Source organism: Bombus terrestris, chromosome 16 (assembly GCF_910591885.1).
Source record: "Bombus terrestris chromosome 16, iyBomTerr1.2, whole genome shotgun sequence".
Lineage (NCBI taxonomy): Eukaryota > Metazoa > Arthropoda > Insecta > Hymenoptera > Apidae > Bombus > Bombus terrestris.
Window position 1 is genome coordinate 1,690,919 of NC_063284.1, and position 16,187 is coordinate 1,707,105.

At 40.7% G+C, this 16,187-nt stretch overlaps 1 protein-coding gene and 1 long non-coding RNA gene across 7 annotated transcripts; both read left to right on the forward strand.

Moving 5' to 3' along the window:
- Positions 1–1,363: 1,363 nt before the first annotated feature.
- Positions 1,364–3,755, forward strand: LOC125386514. Its single transcript, XR_007226746.1, has 2 exons — positions 1,364–2,946; positions 3,144–3,755. It is a non-coding gene; the product is annotated as an uncharacterized LOC125386514 (long non-coding RNA).
- Positions 3,756–5,861: 2,106 nt separating this feature from the next.
- On the forward strand, positions 5,862–15,913 carry LOC105666613. 6 transcript variants are annotated; one of them, XR_007226741.1, is made up of 3 exons: positions 5,862–10,095; positions 10,170–13,401; positions 13,655–15,913. XR_007226741.1 is itself a non-coding variant. In XM_048413161.1 (3 exons), the coding sequence occupies exon 3, from the start codon at positions 11,382–11,384 to the stop codon at positions 12,984–12,986; it is 1,605 nt and encodes a 534-aa protein (XP_048269118.1). In that variant the 5' UTR covers positions 5,862–7,578; positions 7,744–10,095; positions 10,170–11,381; the 3' UTR covers positions 12,987–13,618. The 6 variants fall into 6 exon arrangements, 5 of the variants coding, with proteins under 5 accessions (XP_048269118.1, XP_048269120.1, XP_048269117.1 ...); XM_048413161.1 differs by lacking the exon at positions 13,655–15,913 and having other exon boundaries at positions 5,862–7,578; positions 7,744–10,095; positions 10,170–13,618; XM_048413163.1 differs by lacking the exon at positions 13,655–15,913 and having other exon boundaries at positions 5,862–7,301; positions 7,412–10,095; positions 10,170–13,618.
- The last annotated feature ends 274 nt before the right edge of the window (positions 15,914–16,187 follow it).

Sequence of the window (16,187 nt, forward strand, 5' to 3'; positions counted from 1 at the left end):
TCCTTCTAAGAGAAATTTGAATTTTCCCACAAACAGAATTCGAACATAGTAGTGAATTAATAAATGAAATAATCTACCAAATGATCAACCCTCCAATCTAATCTTATTTTTTTAGTCTCGCCTTATTCTTTAATTTCACAACGATTCTAAAATTCTCGGCGAGAAACAATTTACAGTCTCCGATTGAAAAAATTCCACAGTTCGAACAAAATCAGCCCTCGCTTAAGCAAGCAAAGTCTTCTTGCCCGTAAACGATTTTCCAGCGATGAAATTACAGAAAAGGGCCATTGTATGCCGACAAGATTGGAGAAAATCGGTTCGAGGATGTTCATAGATCACGTTCGCCTCTATTTCATCCTCGTGTGCCGTGAGAAGAGATAACTGGACGAGGAAATAGGTGGGAAACTTTTGTCTCTTTTAAACAGTGATGCTCTCTGTCCTGAATTACGGACGGATCTCGGCTCGGAATTCGACTGATGGAATTTATCCCAGCCGTTCTTCACTCGGCGAATTCCTTTCACCGATCTTTTCTTTTATCGCGGGATAATACGTTCTCTTTGCCAGGGAAACTTGTCAGGTTTCTGACATCGGTAGTCTAAAGTTCGTCTAAATTTAATCGCCGTTAAAATTCATCGGCTATAACGTTTGGAATTTCAAAGAATCCCAAGTCTCCGCGCTTTCCCCGTAGAAAGCAATTTCATCGGTCGCCACACATATAAAAAATTCCATAATCTCTGCGACAGTAGTAGAACATGGTCGATATCACTATAATTCGAATGATAATCGAATTTGAATGAGAAATTATTAAGAAAATATTTTTAAAAAAAGATTTGATTTGAACTGTAAATTAAATCTAAATGATGGATGAATTTGAACGACGATAGAATTTTTTAGCGAACGTAGATTATTAGAAATGTTGAAAATAACAACGTGAGTTCTCGCTCGCCATCTATATGCTGACGGCTAGTTACAAAAGGAGTAACTAGAAGTTATTACTAGACACGGTCGATAGACCTGATCGATAATTTTGAGACTTCTCTTGTCTTTTCGTTCATTCGTTCGTGTTCCTTCCAAGTGTGTGCAATAAAGGTTTTTCTGCTCCGAGAAATGTGGATTTATTATCCAGATAATATAATAATAACTAACGAGATCCTACCTCTCAAATATAAAATAACAACAAGAAAAACGATGGAATTTGAAGAAACCTGTTTAGCCATCTGACGGTATTAACGATAACAATTGAAAAAACGATCGAAGATGAATTATAGATGAATTTCAATGGTAATTGTTTCCATTCGATAGAAACAATCTGATGTATGCAGAAAATAGGCCACTGCCGATCGGCTTAATATTCAACTGTAGCCAGTGATTCGCCCGCAGCGTAATAATTTTCACGGCCTCGAGGCTTGGCCACGTGTGCAGTTGCACGGTACATCTGACGAGATTTAATCAGCGTACAACGCCACGTAAATAACTTATCGCTGGTAACAATAATGAATTTTCGACAGTTTCATCGTCCGTGGATAGCAACGTCGATCGAACATAGTGGACACGGATGAGCTTCCACCATCAAATCGAGATTACTCTGTTTCGTTCTCGTACTGCAATTTCGAATTTGATAGTTAGCTGTGTAATTGGGTTTTAACGTACGAATGTACTGCATACAAGTACCTGTAATCACCATCGGTTTAAAAGTTATTGTACAATTATTGAGATTTAATTTTTAAAAAATAGTTATCGATAGAGCTATCTTTCTGGTACTCTGTACATTGAAATTACTGTACTTCCAAATTTTTATATTTTCCGACTTCTACAAACAAATTACTTGTACAAACAAACGTCTTGTTACGATTATACTCCTTGCTTGAAAATTCGCGTATTTCAAATTCTTGCAATTTTACAGTTTCTGTTTGGTTGGCAACCAAGTGATTGCGGATTTTGTCATTAGGTGGCATTGAGAAAATCCGCAATCACTTAGTTGCCAGCTTAGTTAACCAATATATTCCAAAGAACAACGATAGTGTTCCTCGCCTTTTACGTAGGCGTATTTTCGCTTCGACGTTACAAAACTTCTCCAACGTCCCAATTTACCAGGCGACCAACTTTCCCCCTTTTTTAAACCTATCATCTATATAAATAAGGTTCTTTGTAACAAAGCTTCCGTCAACCTTGCCAATAATCCAGCACGACGTTCAAATTTTTTACAAATTTCTTCCCACCTCCTCGCTTACCTCTAAAATCAATTTTTTCTCTCAGACAACCCATCGCAGACTGCGTAATCGCTGAAACGAAAGAACGCGATCGATCTACTCTAAATAATAGCCCAAACAGTAGCGAATCCTCTGCTATATCCGAAAACAATCTAAGAAACGCAGACAATTTAGTGAGGGGGAACCAACTGGAGAGTAAACTTCAGACGATTGTTCGTTTCGTATAGAGGAGAGTGCAATAGATGAAGGGAATAAAAATCGAAACGCAAGTATCCAAATAGTCGGGGAACGGGACAAAAGTATCCATTAGCGGACTACAGAAGCCCTTGGTGGGAGCGGGGGAACAAAAGGGCGAAGGGGATGGCGAGGCAGTGTAACCGCAGCAGTTGCAGGGCTAAAAGCAACAGGCAGCCAATCAATAATCGCCCTTTTGCCTGGGCTGCGACTTTACCAACTTTGCAACGCGACATTGTACCTACGATGATTGCCACCGTTCGAGCAATCCATGGCGTTCTCGAGAATTTTTAAAGGAACTGGAATATTTCTGATGAAGTTGAACGACGAGTTTTTAAGGGAACAACGAGGGAAAAATTTAAAATTTGAAAGAATTTTTGGTAATTGATCGAAGAAGAGGGAATAGTGCACGGTGAACGACGATTTTTATTAAGACAGTGGTAGGGAAGATTGTTCAAGTTGGGAGAATTTGTTGGAATTTGTTTGGAACAGGTTCTCACAGGTATTTATTTATTTTCACAGAACGTCATAAATTGGTATAAAATTTTCGTAGAAATGTGCAATTTCCGGTCATTTTTGCTAAACCATGTACGAACGCGTATTTATTCACTAGCATTTCATATTTTTCCACTCATTTATCGTTTCAATTTGCTCGCTACAAATTGTACTCCTTAATCGTCCGTACTCTGCTTCTAAAAGTTGCAGTGGCAAGGGCAAAAGGAACGAGCGATTAAGAAAGTTGGTTAAACTGAGCCATGAGGGACGCAGGGTACGGCGAATTGCAGTTGCACCGTTTCGACTAAAACGCGATTGGGACTCGATGACACGGCCGGCGTGCTATCGATTTTAGGTTATGTCCAATGAAACGCGTCCAATATAAATTCTCACGATAGCGCACCACTCGAAACAGCCTCCGTGACGTTACTAGTCAACTGGCAGATATTTATAGGGAAACAACTATGAGAAGAAGTTGAGAATGTTGTGGCTTGATATAAGCAGCGAAATATAAGCAGAAAAACAAATTTTAATATATAACAAGGTAAAAACGTTACGACTTATTTCATGTTTTTGTTAGAACCATCAAATAGGTTAAGATCATTTATGTCTTTAAAATGATTCATAAAATCGGTAATTTCGTAAATTTTATTTGAATAAATTATTGCTATATATAACAAATAACGAATAAAGGAGGCACGTAGTCAAGATTTCATTGAATCTACAGGATTTTATAATAATTTACCGTTGCGTTCATAAATGGGTCAAATTTTGTAATTGGTGAATAAATCAAATAAAATCCTTAAGCACAAATAATCTCACCACTTTCAGTTGGCAAAGCATCTAAACTGATAAATCAAAATGCTATGCCGTAATTACTGCGTTAGTTATAACGCCAGGGAATTTCAGATAATGTGTTCGCATTAAATCCCCCCACTCGAAAATAGCTGAATGAATTTCGTTCAATTATCAGGGGAAGCTAGAAACGCGTGTGCCATTACGGAAATTGTTAAACTTTCCACTCGGATACTCTGCGACTGCAAATTGCTTATCTCTTTGTTACGGAAGCATGGGAACGCGCTTGACGATACACTTGAAGCTCGTGGACAAATAAAATGGCATTCGTTTGCGCCAACAAATTAATCCTGAAAGCTATTTGCACGCTTTCATGGTAAAACCTAACCTATACCATAGACATTCGATGAGAATTACAGCCGATGTAAAGACCACGAATAAAATTGATACGTTGCAATGACGCAGGTTTAAGCGTCAAAGAAAATTCTTTCTTCGTCCTGACTCGATTCTTCTACTTGGAAGAAAAAATCTGGATTCAAAGTGAAATCTATCCCGAATGACATTATCGCAATCTTTTTTTAAGATAATATACCGACGATAGAATTAATTGTTTAATTCCTAACATTGTTGCACTTGTCATGACACAATGGAGAACATTATTTTACAACGATTGAATGTTAAAAGTCAACTAAGAAGATCGAGTAAAAAATATTGTTTCTTGAAGTTATTTCAATCTATATTCATATCTATATAACAGTCTATTATTATAAGCTAATAAGTTGTTTGCGAAACATTTTGTTTATGATCCTCATTAATTAGTAAAAATGTTTATCCTCTTCCTTAATCTGAAGGATAAACAAGAAAATTAATGAGTTATGTTTGACCAAAGACAGATAATCTAAAAAGCGTCGATAAAGCTCTAATTGTCTGATAGTAAAACAGATTTCTGATTTATCGTCAATAGAAAGCTGCTTTATATGAAATCTACAATATCGACTAGTCGGTAAGGAAAAACGTTACAAATTTTCACAAAGAATTTTAGAATTTACCAACAGCGCAGCATAAGTAATTTTTCACATAAAATGATGGGGAAATTTAAATTTCTTCGTATCTTATCGCTCTATTTCTTTCCAGATATGTTTTATTTCGTCTGCCAACCATGTCTCCAAATTTCTCCCATTATAAGCCATGTCAAGCAATTCCACCCAAAGGCTACCAACAAAATGGGGGTGAACGATTAAACTGACACTAAAAGATCAAAACATCGAATCGAATGATTTTGAACTGCTCTCGATGTATACATCGAGAAGTTTTAATAGCAGCATAATTCAGTCACAAATAATTCATCTTTGGCCTATAGTTCAATATATTGTTCGGTTAATAATCGACTATCTGATATAGTAGTTACGACCAATAGAAGCTTTATAAGACCTAAAAGTTGCGAAAGTTTGTTTCCTTATAAAATTAGAAATAGCGTCTTAATCCAATATTGTAGAATCTTTTGAAGCTATATTGCTGCACACTACACCGCGTATACTAGATTGGCGAACTTTGTTGAGTTTGTTCGAACTCCCTATAACCGCAGAAAACAAGTTAAATATCACTAGGTATTATTACATCTGAAGTTGTACGACCCTAGTCCAATGGAAATGGAAAAATTCCCTAGCAGGGACAATAAATTCTCTAAATCAATACTGAACAATCCTCTGTACAATCAGAGGAACTGAGATTAAATATCAAATACAATCCGCGTCAAACTATTATTTGATTTCGAGTTGAAGTACCAGGATTCGATAGAATCTAAAATTCCCTAACGTGCATAGGGAAGTTTCTAAATTAGGCAAGCACCAAGTTGGTACAATCATACGAACTTGAAGTTAAATATCAACTAGAAATCCGTTGAAATCTTAATTGGAATCCGTTGAGATCGGTAAGTACATATCTATAAAAATAGCGAGATATTCGAAAGAATCGAGGTTCAGGGACGCATGTGAAGAACAATAAGCCTTTAAACCTAGTCACGTATGCTTGAAAGTCAATACGTCGCTGAACTTGGTCGTGTATGTTTGAAAATCAATATGCCGCTGAATCTAATCGCGCATGCTTGGAAAACGATACATCGCTGGATATAGTGCGTAAGAGTGCAAATCAGTACGCCGCTGGACTTAGCGAAAGGCAACCGTTTTCCGAATGAATACACGTGTAGAAGGCAAAGGTGGTACTACAACCAATCAAAGCGCAGAAGCCTAAAACAGTGACAGATGCGACAGTTGCAAAAAATGCAAATGCTACATCCGGAAAGTCCCGTGTTAGGTCGGAAAAAGTGACAAGCAAGAAGCGAACTAATAGGGAGAAAAAGGAGGGAAAGGAAGAAGAGCGGCCAACTCTCGAAATAAGGGAACAGGTTAGCGAAATAGAAAAGAGCGTACTGGCGTTCTGCATGGACCCAAACAAGAAAGTTAACAAAAAGCAAACGACAACAATCATGAAACACTTCAAGGACACGCGAAACCTGCTGGGGGAGCTTCTGCTTTAGAACGGCTTTCTCACGGGAAAGTTAGAGCAGGACGCAGACGAAATAAAGAATCAAGGGTGCGCGATACTGTGCGCAGTGAGCAAGTCGCTGCAAGCCAGCAAACTTGAGACAGTCGTTAAGATGTCTTGCAAGAAGACTAAGAAAAATCAACGGTAACGGTCTAACGGTAGAAACGACGAAGCCGGAAGAGCTTAAAGTGTTTACAGAAAATGGGAAACTGGGCCAGCATCCCACACAAGCGGATGCTTCGGATGATAATATTTAACATCCCAAGGGACGTGACGGAGAAGGTGATACTGGTCTGTATCATGAAACAGAAACAGGACAGGCTGAAAGAAGAAGATGCGGCAGTAATGAAGTTGTGCTTCAGGACGGGGCGCAAGCACAACGAAGAAACCAACTGGGTAATTGAGATATACCCCCAGGTAAGTGAAAAATTGTTGACAGGTAAATTATTCATTTCTTAGAATGCATGCAAAGTCCAGGAATATACAGCAATCAGTCGCTGTTACAAATGTCAAGGATACGAACACATGGCAAAGTATTACCGCGTGAACTATAAAATTTGTGCGCACAGCACGAAGAAATCCTGTTAAGAGCCTGCGACGTGGCCATTCCAAAGAAGAAATGGCACAATAGATCCGTACCATGGTGGACGAAGAAGGTCACACTAGAAAATAGAGACACCTACCGGCTAAGAAGGAAGTATCGCGGGACTAAGGGCCCTGCAACGAGGGAACAAGAAAAGCTGCTGTACCGGCAAACCAGGTAGGAATGCACCAGGTAGAAAATGGCGAAGGCGAAGATCCAGAGCTGACGGCAGTTCGTAACCGAAGAAGATAACAAAGAGCCCTGGGTAGGGGATTTTCTATGAAACGGTGACCGGTAAACTCAGGAGAGAAGAGACGATATTCACACTGCGAACGCTACAAGGGGATACCTCCAACTGACGGTCCACCGCAGCGGCGATGCTGTGGCCCTTATACCCGACGAACACCTTGAAGCGAAGCCAGTATGATTTGTAACTCGAGGTATGGCGCGGTCGACCAAAAGGTCGGCCCATGGAACGCACACATTACTTGCTAGCAGGTTGATAACTGACCTTATAACAAATCGATACCAAGCCGTAACTTCATTGCAGACACATCGGCTAACCTATTCGACAAGTCTGCTGAAAGCTTTCTGCTGATCACGGATTCGTTTGAAGCCAACTGTGACGCTCCTTCGACCAATATTCGTAGGTTCTTTCAACATGATCAATGGATCTAGAGGATTAAACAAACTCGCTGACTTTTGGTGGCCAAAATAGTAAGCGTGTAGTGCCATAGATAATTACTATAATATAATAGAAAATCATTGTATGAATAATGGATACTTGTTCTAGGAACGAATATTAGTATGCATAGTCATTTTAAAGATAATTGTTATTACGTATTGCTGTGAATAATTACTTTTATTATAAATTATTATTAGGAATTATATGGATACACTCAATTAGTTTCGTGACAGTAAGAGGATTTACTGTTCCATCTACTAAGAGCTTTAAGCTTTTACAATGAATAATGGGGACCATTCGAAGCATCGCAGATTGCAACTGGAACAATCGCTGAAACTATTAGTACTATTGAAGCTATCAGGCCTTCCATGAAAATTTATAGGCCAATAAAGCTGCTCGGATGTTCAAACAAGTATCATACAGTTACTAGAATTAATATGTAATCTCGTAGAAACTTCTCGAGTATTGACTAAATAATAATTTCTTTCCAACTCGCGTGCGCTGCTTTGCCAGCTACTTCACGCAGGATATACATATAGAATGGCAGAGAAAATTAATGAAATTGTCTAAGGTGAGCATCGATCAAATACTTTGACACAAGAATTTAAAAAAAACTTGCTTAACTAGAGTTAACCAGTTCGACATGTGAACTTGTTGTTCATACGGTCAGCTATCGGATCCAACGTCCAAACATGCTTACAGAAAGTTCACTGGAATTAATTAGCGTGACCATATTAAATGTTTAATCAACGATTATTCTCTGTCGTTCGATTTCTATTCGCTATTACAATAACCGCTAATTTCACGTTACTGGCCAACTAAACTGCTTGTCCAATGAATTGCCAATTCATTAAACACCGAAGTAAATCACGTCCTATAGAACAGTACCCATGGCAAATAATATTGAAAGGCTGTCAGGTGACATTTGATATGTTGCTGTATGATAGTCACATTGACGAATGAATAGCGATTAATTTCAATTAGGGGATTATTAGAATGAATAGCTGCACGTGATTTATGTCACTTTGATTGTTGTATTTGGGGGATGCACTGTTGACTGTTTGGAGCTTCTATGAAGTTACGTAATGGGGTATGTGTGTATCGAATCTGTTGGAGTTTATTGATTAGGGACTCTAACTTTTCTAGAAACTGGTTCAAGGGTGCCCTAGTAGAAAATCGAAAAATTTTATCAGTACGTTTGATATGTCTTTATGAATCAAAAGGACCATGTACATTATGAGTCCTGATTCGTTCGTCTTTGAGACATTCATTTATTTTATAGTTTTATCATTACTTCATCGATGAAGAAGCCTATCATACTGATGTCGTAAGCCTAGCTTACTTTCGTATCGTTTCATTCGTTCACCTTCGATTTACGATTACAATACAAGTATTGATACATTAATTTATTTTTCTAGCACATAACGGGCACAAGTTCTATGGTTCAACGGAACAGAGGAATTACAATAACGAATAATAGATGTTTGCAAAACATTTTGTTTATGATCTTCATTAATTAATAAGAAAATATTCTCTTTCTTAATTTGAAGGATAAACAAGAGAATTGAGAACATTTTAAATATTTTGAACGACTTGAAATAATTAGGAAGAATGTATATTGTCTTTCTTAATCTAGAGTATAAGTAACTGTACATATGCAAACTCACCTTATTTAACTGCAAAAAATTCACGTTACTCGACTTACCTGAAAGTAAGAAGAAATAGAAACATTAATGGGTTATGTTTAACCGCAGACAGGTAATGTAAAAAACGTCGATGGAGCTCAAATTGACTGATAGTAAAATAGGTTTCTGATGTATCGTCAATGCTACTTTATGCGGAATCTATAATATCGACTAGTCAGTAAGGAAGAACGTTACAAATTTTCACGAAGGGTTGTAGAATTTACCAACAGCGCAGCGGAAGTAATTTTTCGCATAAAATGATGGGGAAATTTGAATTTCTTCGTATCTTATCGTTTTATTTCTTTTCAGATATGTTTTATTTCGTCTGCCAACCATGTCTCCAAATTTCTCCCATTATAAACCATATTAAGCAATTCCACCCAAAGGTTACCAACAAAATGGGGGTGAACGATTAAACTGACATTAAAAGATCAAAACATCGAATCATCGTAAACTACTGAATATCGATGGAATGATTTTGAAGGGCTCTCGACGTATACATCGAGAAGTTTTAATAGCAGTATAATTCCAGCATTATACGTCAAAATGTTAAGCCCATTAATTGATTCGTAGGGTACACGATCTGCGTTTCATTATTAACCATTTCGTTTCGAGCGCCGCTAATAGGCGGCACCCGCGAGATGACCTGTGGGTACGAGCGCCGCACATAGACAGCGACCACGTGACGACTATTAATTATTATCAAACTATTATTTGACTATTAAGTTGAAATACCAAGATTCGATAGAATCTAAAATTCCCTAATGTGTAAAAGAAAGTTTCTAAATTAGGCAAGCACCAAATTGGTACGATCATACGAAATTAAGATTAAATGTCAACTGGAAATCCGTTGAAATCAGATCGGTAAGTACTCATCTGTAAAAATAGGGAGACATTCGAAAAAGTCGAATAAAGAGGGGAAACCATTTTGATGACAGAGTCGATCTGACGGAAGGCCATCGCGGGAATGTGGTGCGATACGAGAGGCGTCCCCTGCGATCAATTCTTAACCGAGCGTTTACGATACACCTGTGTTTACACGCTCACGTGCTAGCAACCTGAACCTAGTCACGTGTGCTTGAAAATCAATACGCCGCTGAACTTGGTCGTGTATGCTTGAAAATCGATACGCCGCTGATCTTCGTAAACCTCGTAAACCTCGGCAACGCGAAATTGTTTCTACTTACGCAGCGGAGAGGACCGTCCAGGGAATATGTCTACGACGTTGCTTTAGCAAGAACGAAGTTAACTTTATTGTTCACTTTAGAAAATAACCTTGTTCCAGGTTCTAATGCATGGGCCCCAAAGATGCTGGTGTGGCATTGCACTCTTCACGCCCACCAGTGCCAAGTGCCAACTCCTCCTCCACGTCGGTGGGTCCTGGTAAACGCTGGCTTTCCAGTGGCTAACGGAGCAATGGCTATCCTAAATATCCTTCCTCTGTCCTGCTCCTTTATCACAATCCTTTCCTTGAACTATGACTGGTGGTTCCGGAAAAAAATGTCGACTATACAAGGATGGTGGCGTGGCTTGAAAACCCACGTTTCCCGAGGAAGAGAGCAGGGTGGCATCGTGGCATAAAAAACCAGGGGGTCGTCGCGGGTTAATTACCCGCCGGACCTACGTCAACAGCTCTGGCTCGGGAAGGGACATGATATGGTCCCGGCCGCGAGGCTGGGAGAGACATTTTACTAAGGAGCCCGGGGGGTCATGACTTTTCCCATCTTTCTCCTACTTTTCCTCTTTTCCTTACCACCCAACGTCCAATCCCTCAGGGGCTGCGGACTCGCTAGCGAGTCGCAGTACGGGAATGCGATCCCGAGGAACCCTAGCCCAAATACCGTATTCCATTGGTCATGTCTCAATGGACCGGGGGTCCTGCTTTCATCGGCCGGATCGTGAGGATGATAACCTCTATAAAAAATCCCTAACCCTAAGCAGAGGTGCGCGGCGATGGGGTATCTCGCAGTCGAGGGCACTGCGAGGTGGCTGATGGGTGCATCAGTCATTAGCGGTCAACCCCGGGGCACCTGGCGACCCCCCGGTGGTATTAGCCCTCTGCCGGTAAACGGCTCTGCCGGTGGCGACATCCTTTCCGCAAGACTCGCTGGCCCCCAGAAGCCTCGGTGGATGGAGGCCGTACGGACCAGATGATACGCACTCCAGTAAAACGAGAAAACAAAAAGAGGGGGGAAAAGGAAGTGACGAGAGGAAGGGAGGAAGAGAAGTCGACTCCTGAGCCTGTGCAGGCAGGCGTTAAACATATAACGAGTCTGCAAACCGGGACGATGACGTCCGAAAAAATGTGGAGTATCGTCAGGAATCCCGATGTTACAGCGCAGGATCTGCAGGCGGTCCCTTTTATGTACGTACAAGCGGAGATGATCCGGAGGGCGGGAGAAATCTCCATGGTGGCCGAATGTAGCGACCTCGCGGAAGAGGATGCTGAAATACTCAGGAAGGCGGCGAGAACCATCGTCACATGCGTTGTTGAAGTTACAATAAGGGCACTTCCCATGATCGTGATGGAAAGACGGTTGGAGATACTAGAAGCAGAGAACAAGGCACTCCGAAATGAGGATATAAGGTGTTTCGACACGATGCAGCAAATGTTGACGGAGTTCTGTTGCTCGCTAACAAGAGTAGGTGAGGAGCGGGAAAAGGAGGTCTCCTCTGGCCTGATTGCGAGACGGACAGAGACTAAAGTTTCAGACCCCCAAGTGCCGAGGGAAGTCCCTGGAGAGGGGAAAGCGGCTGCCATGGATCGGCAGACCGTGGAGAAAAAGGCGACAGGGAAGAAGAACAGGAAGAGACAATCGAAGAAAATAACTCCGGAGATAGAGAAGAAGAGGAAAGCTCCGCAGCGAAGGTCAGAGAACAAGAAAAAAAGGAATAGGAAACTGGCTCTTCCACGCCGTCCGCGAACATCGGCGGTAACCATAACGATCAACAAAGAAACAGATAAATCTTACGCAGAAGTGCTGGCCACGGTTAGGAACAACATCGACCTAGACAAGATCGGCATCAAGTCGATAAATATGAGGAAGACAATGACCGGAGGGGTCATATTGGAAGTGCTTGAGGATCAAAAGAGGGAGAAGGCCGCCGCCCTCGCAGCACAGCTGACCAAGATCCTTGACCCGGACTTGATCCGAGTGGCGACACCCTACCGGACTGCGGAAGCAAGGGTGGTGCACATAGATATTTCGCCCACCGCAGACGAGATAAAGGAGATCTTGGCGCAGGAAGGAGGATGCAAGGTGGAGGACATCCAGCTGGGAGAAATTCGCATCTCCGAAAACGGTCTCGGGTCCGTGTGGATGCGATGCCCAGTAGAGGCAGTTAGGAAACTGATCCAGCTGGGCAAAGTAACCATCGGAAGGTCAAGAGCAAAGATCGAAGCCATCGAGCAAAGACCTTTGCAGTGCTTTAGGTGCCTGGAGATAGGGCACGTGAAGAAGTCGTGCACCTCGAAAGAAAACAGGGAGCACTTATGCTATAGGTGCGGCGTCCCCGGACACTTAGCCAAAGAATGCACTGCAGCGAAGCCAAAATGTCCGCTCTGCAAGTCGCGTGGGGCATCGGCAACTCACAGGATGGGGGGATCGTTTTGTACCTTTTCGAGGAAAGGAACGAGAAAAACCATCCTCATAGCAAGCAAACTAAGCGATGGGTCCGCGGTTAAAAACTGGAACAAGGAAGACTCGCCGCAAGAAATCCCTGCCCCTGCACCTGCGAACAAGCCTTGCATCTAGGAAACTAGACACAAGATGTGCCTCCTTCAAACTAATCTAGGGCGGTCGAGACGGGCGCAAGACTTGCTTTTCCAAACCATCCGGGAGAGCACGGTCGCCCTAGCGGTTGTGGCTGAGCCGTACAGAGTGCTGGCCGCACCTCCTCCCTTGCAGTTCCAGGGGTCAGCACTTAGACGGAAATATAAACGCCCGAGAGTGCCGCACTCGAGGGATGATGCAGTCGAACAGGCGGCCCGAGATGTTCGGGGAGCCGCCGAGGAAGAGGCGTGGGACCAATGACGATTTCAGCTGATCAGGAAGGGAGCAATGGTCTCCCCTAGCTCCGCAATTAGTTGATAGGATCGATAGGATTGGCTCGACGAGAGGATGGAGGAAGTGCACCGGGATTAATTCGTAGAAGGACGCGGGGCACTCCGTAAGTTACACGTGAATTAGATTAAAATAATCATACCTAATTTTCTTTAATATTTACTTTCTAATATTATACTTAATTTTGGACTTAATTTTCTTGTTAGATTCGTTTAAAAGGATTGATTTTCCATCTTAAAGTATTAATAAAGCCCATCGATTATTGTAAACCTTCCTCAGCATGTACTGCATAAAGATTAAAAACATCCCAAATGGACCTGTAACATCAGTATATTAATTTTCCTTTAACGTTTCTCAAGAATAACACCGATAATTCGAGGAAAGGTTGCGTCATAGCCTGCAGACAACGGAGAAGAGAACTTAGGCTAATCTCGCGAGGTTAGGCTGGCATTTCAGTTTCGATTTCGGCCCAGTCAACGCAGTGAATATTCGTTCTACCTTCGTGCTGCGTTATCCACCATCTCGTCGTTGGTGTTAACGACCCATCCATGTTTCCACGTGGAAAGTGGCTTAACGCAGTGAGCTGGATAAATAATTGGTTTTCATCGTCGTTCTCCAACTCCAAATTCAACCCAGTCCTGTTTGATGCTCTTATACTGCACGTTTAATGGAAGCTGATTGTATCGTTACCCTATGAACTTGCTGCAGTTATCGAGTTTTGATCGGTTGACCTGCGGTCTGGGGTTCCACTTCAAATTCTACGTCGTAATTGCCCTTCGCTCGACGAGCAAGAATTTTAAGCGTGTTTGATAGCTTCTGGCATTGAAGAACTGAATTAAGAAAATAGTTTGTTTGACTAGAGTTCGTGCTTTCAAGTAAAATTGAAGAATATGTGGAATAAATATGGAATAAAAATTAATAAATAATAATAAGGGTCGTTGTGGCCAGACACACGTGAAAGGATCTTTTGAGCAATGAATATCGTGCATTTTGAAAATATTAATTTCTTGAAGAGTGTGTTACATTAGACGTGGCATTTCATAGAAATATTAATTTTACCTATGAAAAATAAAAAAAAACAACCCTTTAGGCGTTCTATATATGTAACAACAGTTACAACACTAATATTTTTTAATGGAACGGATATAGCCAAAATAACTCAATATTTCAGTTATCGTAACATATCGAAAACGTAACATCGTCCAAACTTTACGAGTGAAATGAAACGTTTGACGATAAAAAAAAAGAAGACAAATTTTACAGCACGACGAGGTAAATGGCAATGCTTAATCAACTGATGCGACCTCTTTATACAAAACCAGTATAACTAGCTCGGGGGAAAGAAACAGTAGGATTCCCACTGGGGCAACGTCTGCCAGTCTATCGATTGACTGGTTCAAGATTCGAGCGTTCGAATCTCCGTAATACCGTGAACGTTTGTCATTAACTACGAACTCGAGGAAAGAAATCGATGATTAGGTGAAACGGAATATTGGAAAATATCGGAATATTGGGAGGGGGGTTGCACCACGTCTGCGACTTATTACATTTATTGTGAATGAGACTATTCTTTGAAATTTACAACATTTGGTAGTTAGAAAATTGCATAAAAAGAAAACAAGCTACGTTAAAAGAGAGAGAAAATAAAAGGCCAAAAATATTTCAGAAAAAATTTATTTGTCTTAATTTAAACTACATTCAAGTGTGAGATACTCGTGAATAGATTTTTGCAATTGAAAAATTTGAGAGAGCTGGACGGAATAATAAACTAAATAGACCAAAATAAATACTTGGACCAATTTTTCTACCCTTTGGAGAATTCATACGATACTCTTTAACGGTTAAAAGAAAATTATACGTGACAAATGAAATTACTCGAGCGATTCTCCTAAATAATTAATTAACAGAGTTTCTCGTGAAAAGACTTATTTGCTTGTTGCAAATAAAAGTAAAGGGAGAAAGGGTGAATTACGAAAGGCACTTTGTTGGTCCATTGTACGAGCGGTGCCGTCTTCGTTAATAAACAGACCACAATTATCGCGCTTGCCGCGGAAGGAGATAATTCGCGCGCAGTCGTGTAGAATAACGACACCCTCGTCGTTATTTCCACTTCTCCTCGAAGAGGAAACGACCTGCTTGCATCGTGGTTTTTTTCGTGTTTGTGAAGCGCGATCACGATTACGATACCAAAGTAGTATCTCTTTAAAAGCGTAGGACAAATTTTTTGACGCTTTTTATAAAATTAATTTATCGATGTTCCTATGTGAATTTCCATAAACATTTTTTTTATATCTAGTAGCCCTCCTGTATCATCAGAATGTTTTCCTACGTCTAATACTTTTCCGAAATTAGAATTAGAATTTCATATGTATATCTAGTATTTCTTCGGAATAAGAACCCTGAATCGTTTGAATCGTTTCCTGTATTTAATTTCCGTATCTAATAGTTATTTCAAGTCGCAATAACAATTTAATTGTAATTAATGTAAACGTAACGTAGAATTGTGAATGATCAGAATTTTCTCTAATATATAACATCTTTACAGTTTTCAATAAAATCGTCTATTATATATTATTATTTATAGACAATTATATCAGATAATAGACAATCAAAATATACTATATTGAATTTTTGATTAAAAGTTGCCTACCTTCTGTAGTGCATTGGCGCAACAGGCCAGCTCCTCCTGGTCCTGAGAATGATGGCTGGATGCTTAGCATGGCCTACTACAGGCGCCGAAGTACGTCCCTGGTTCCTCTTTCCCCAAAGATGACCACTGCCGCCCCCTGGTCCACTTCCGGTTCCCAGAGACCCCGGATGCGACCCGCTTTCGCTACACGCCCGTCTCGAAAGCATCTCCTTTTTCCTATCGTCGGACTTCATCATCTCCTT

Excerpts from the sequence above, each read along its gene's own strand:
- LOC105666613 (XM_048413159.1), top strand. The coding sequence starts at position 11,382 with ATGATACGCACTCCAGTAAAACGAGAAAACAAAAAGAGGGGGGAAAAG.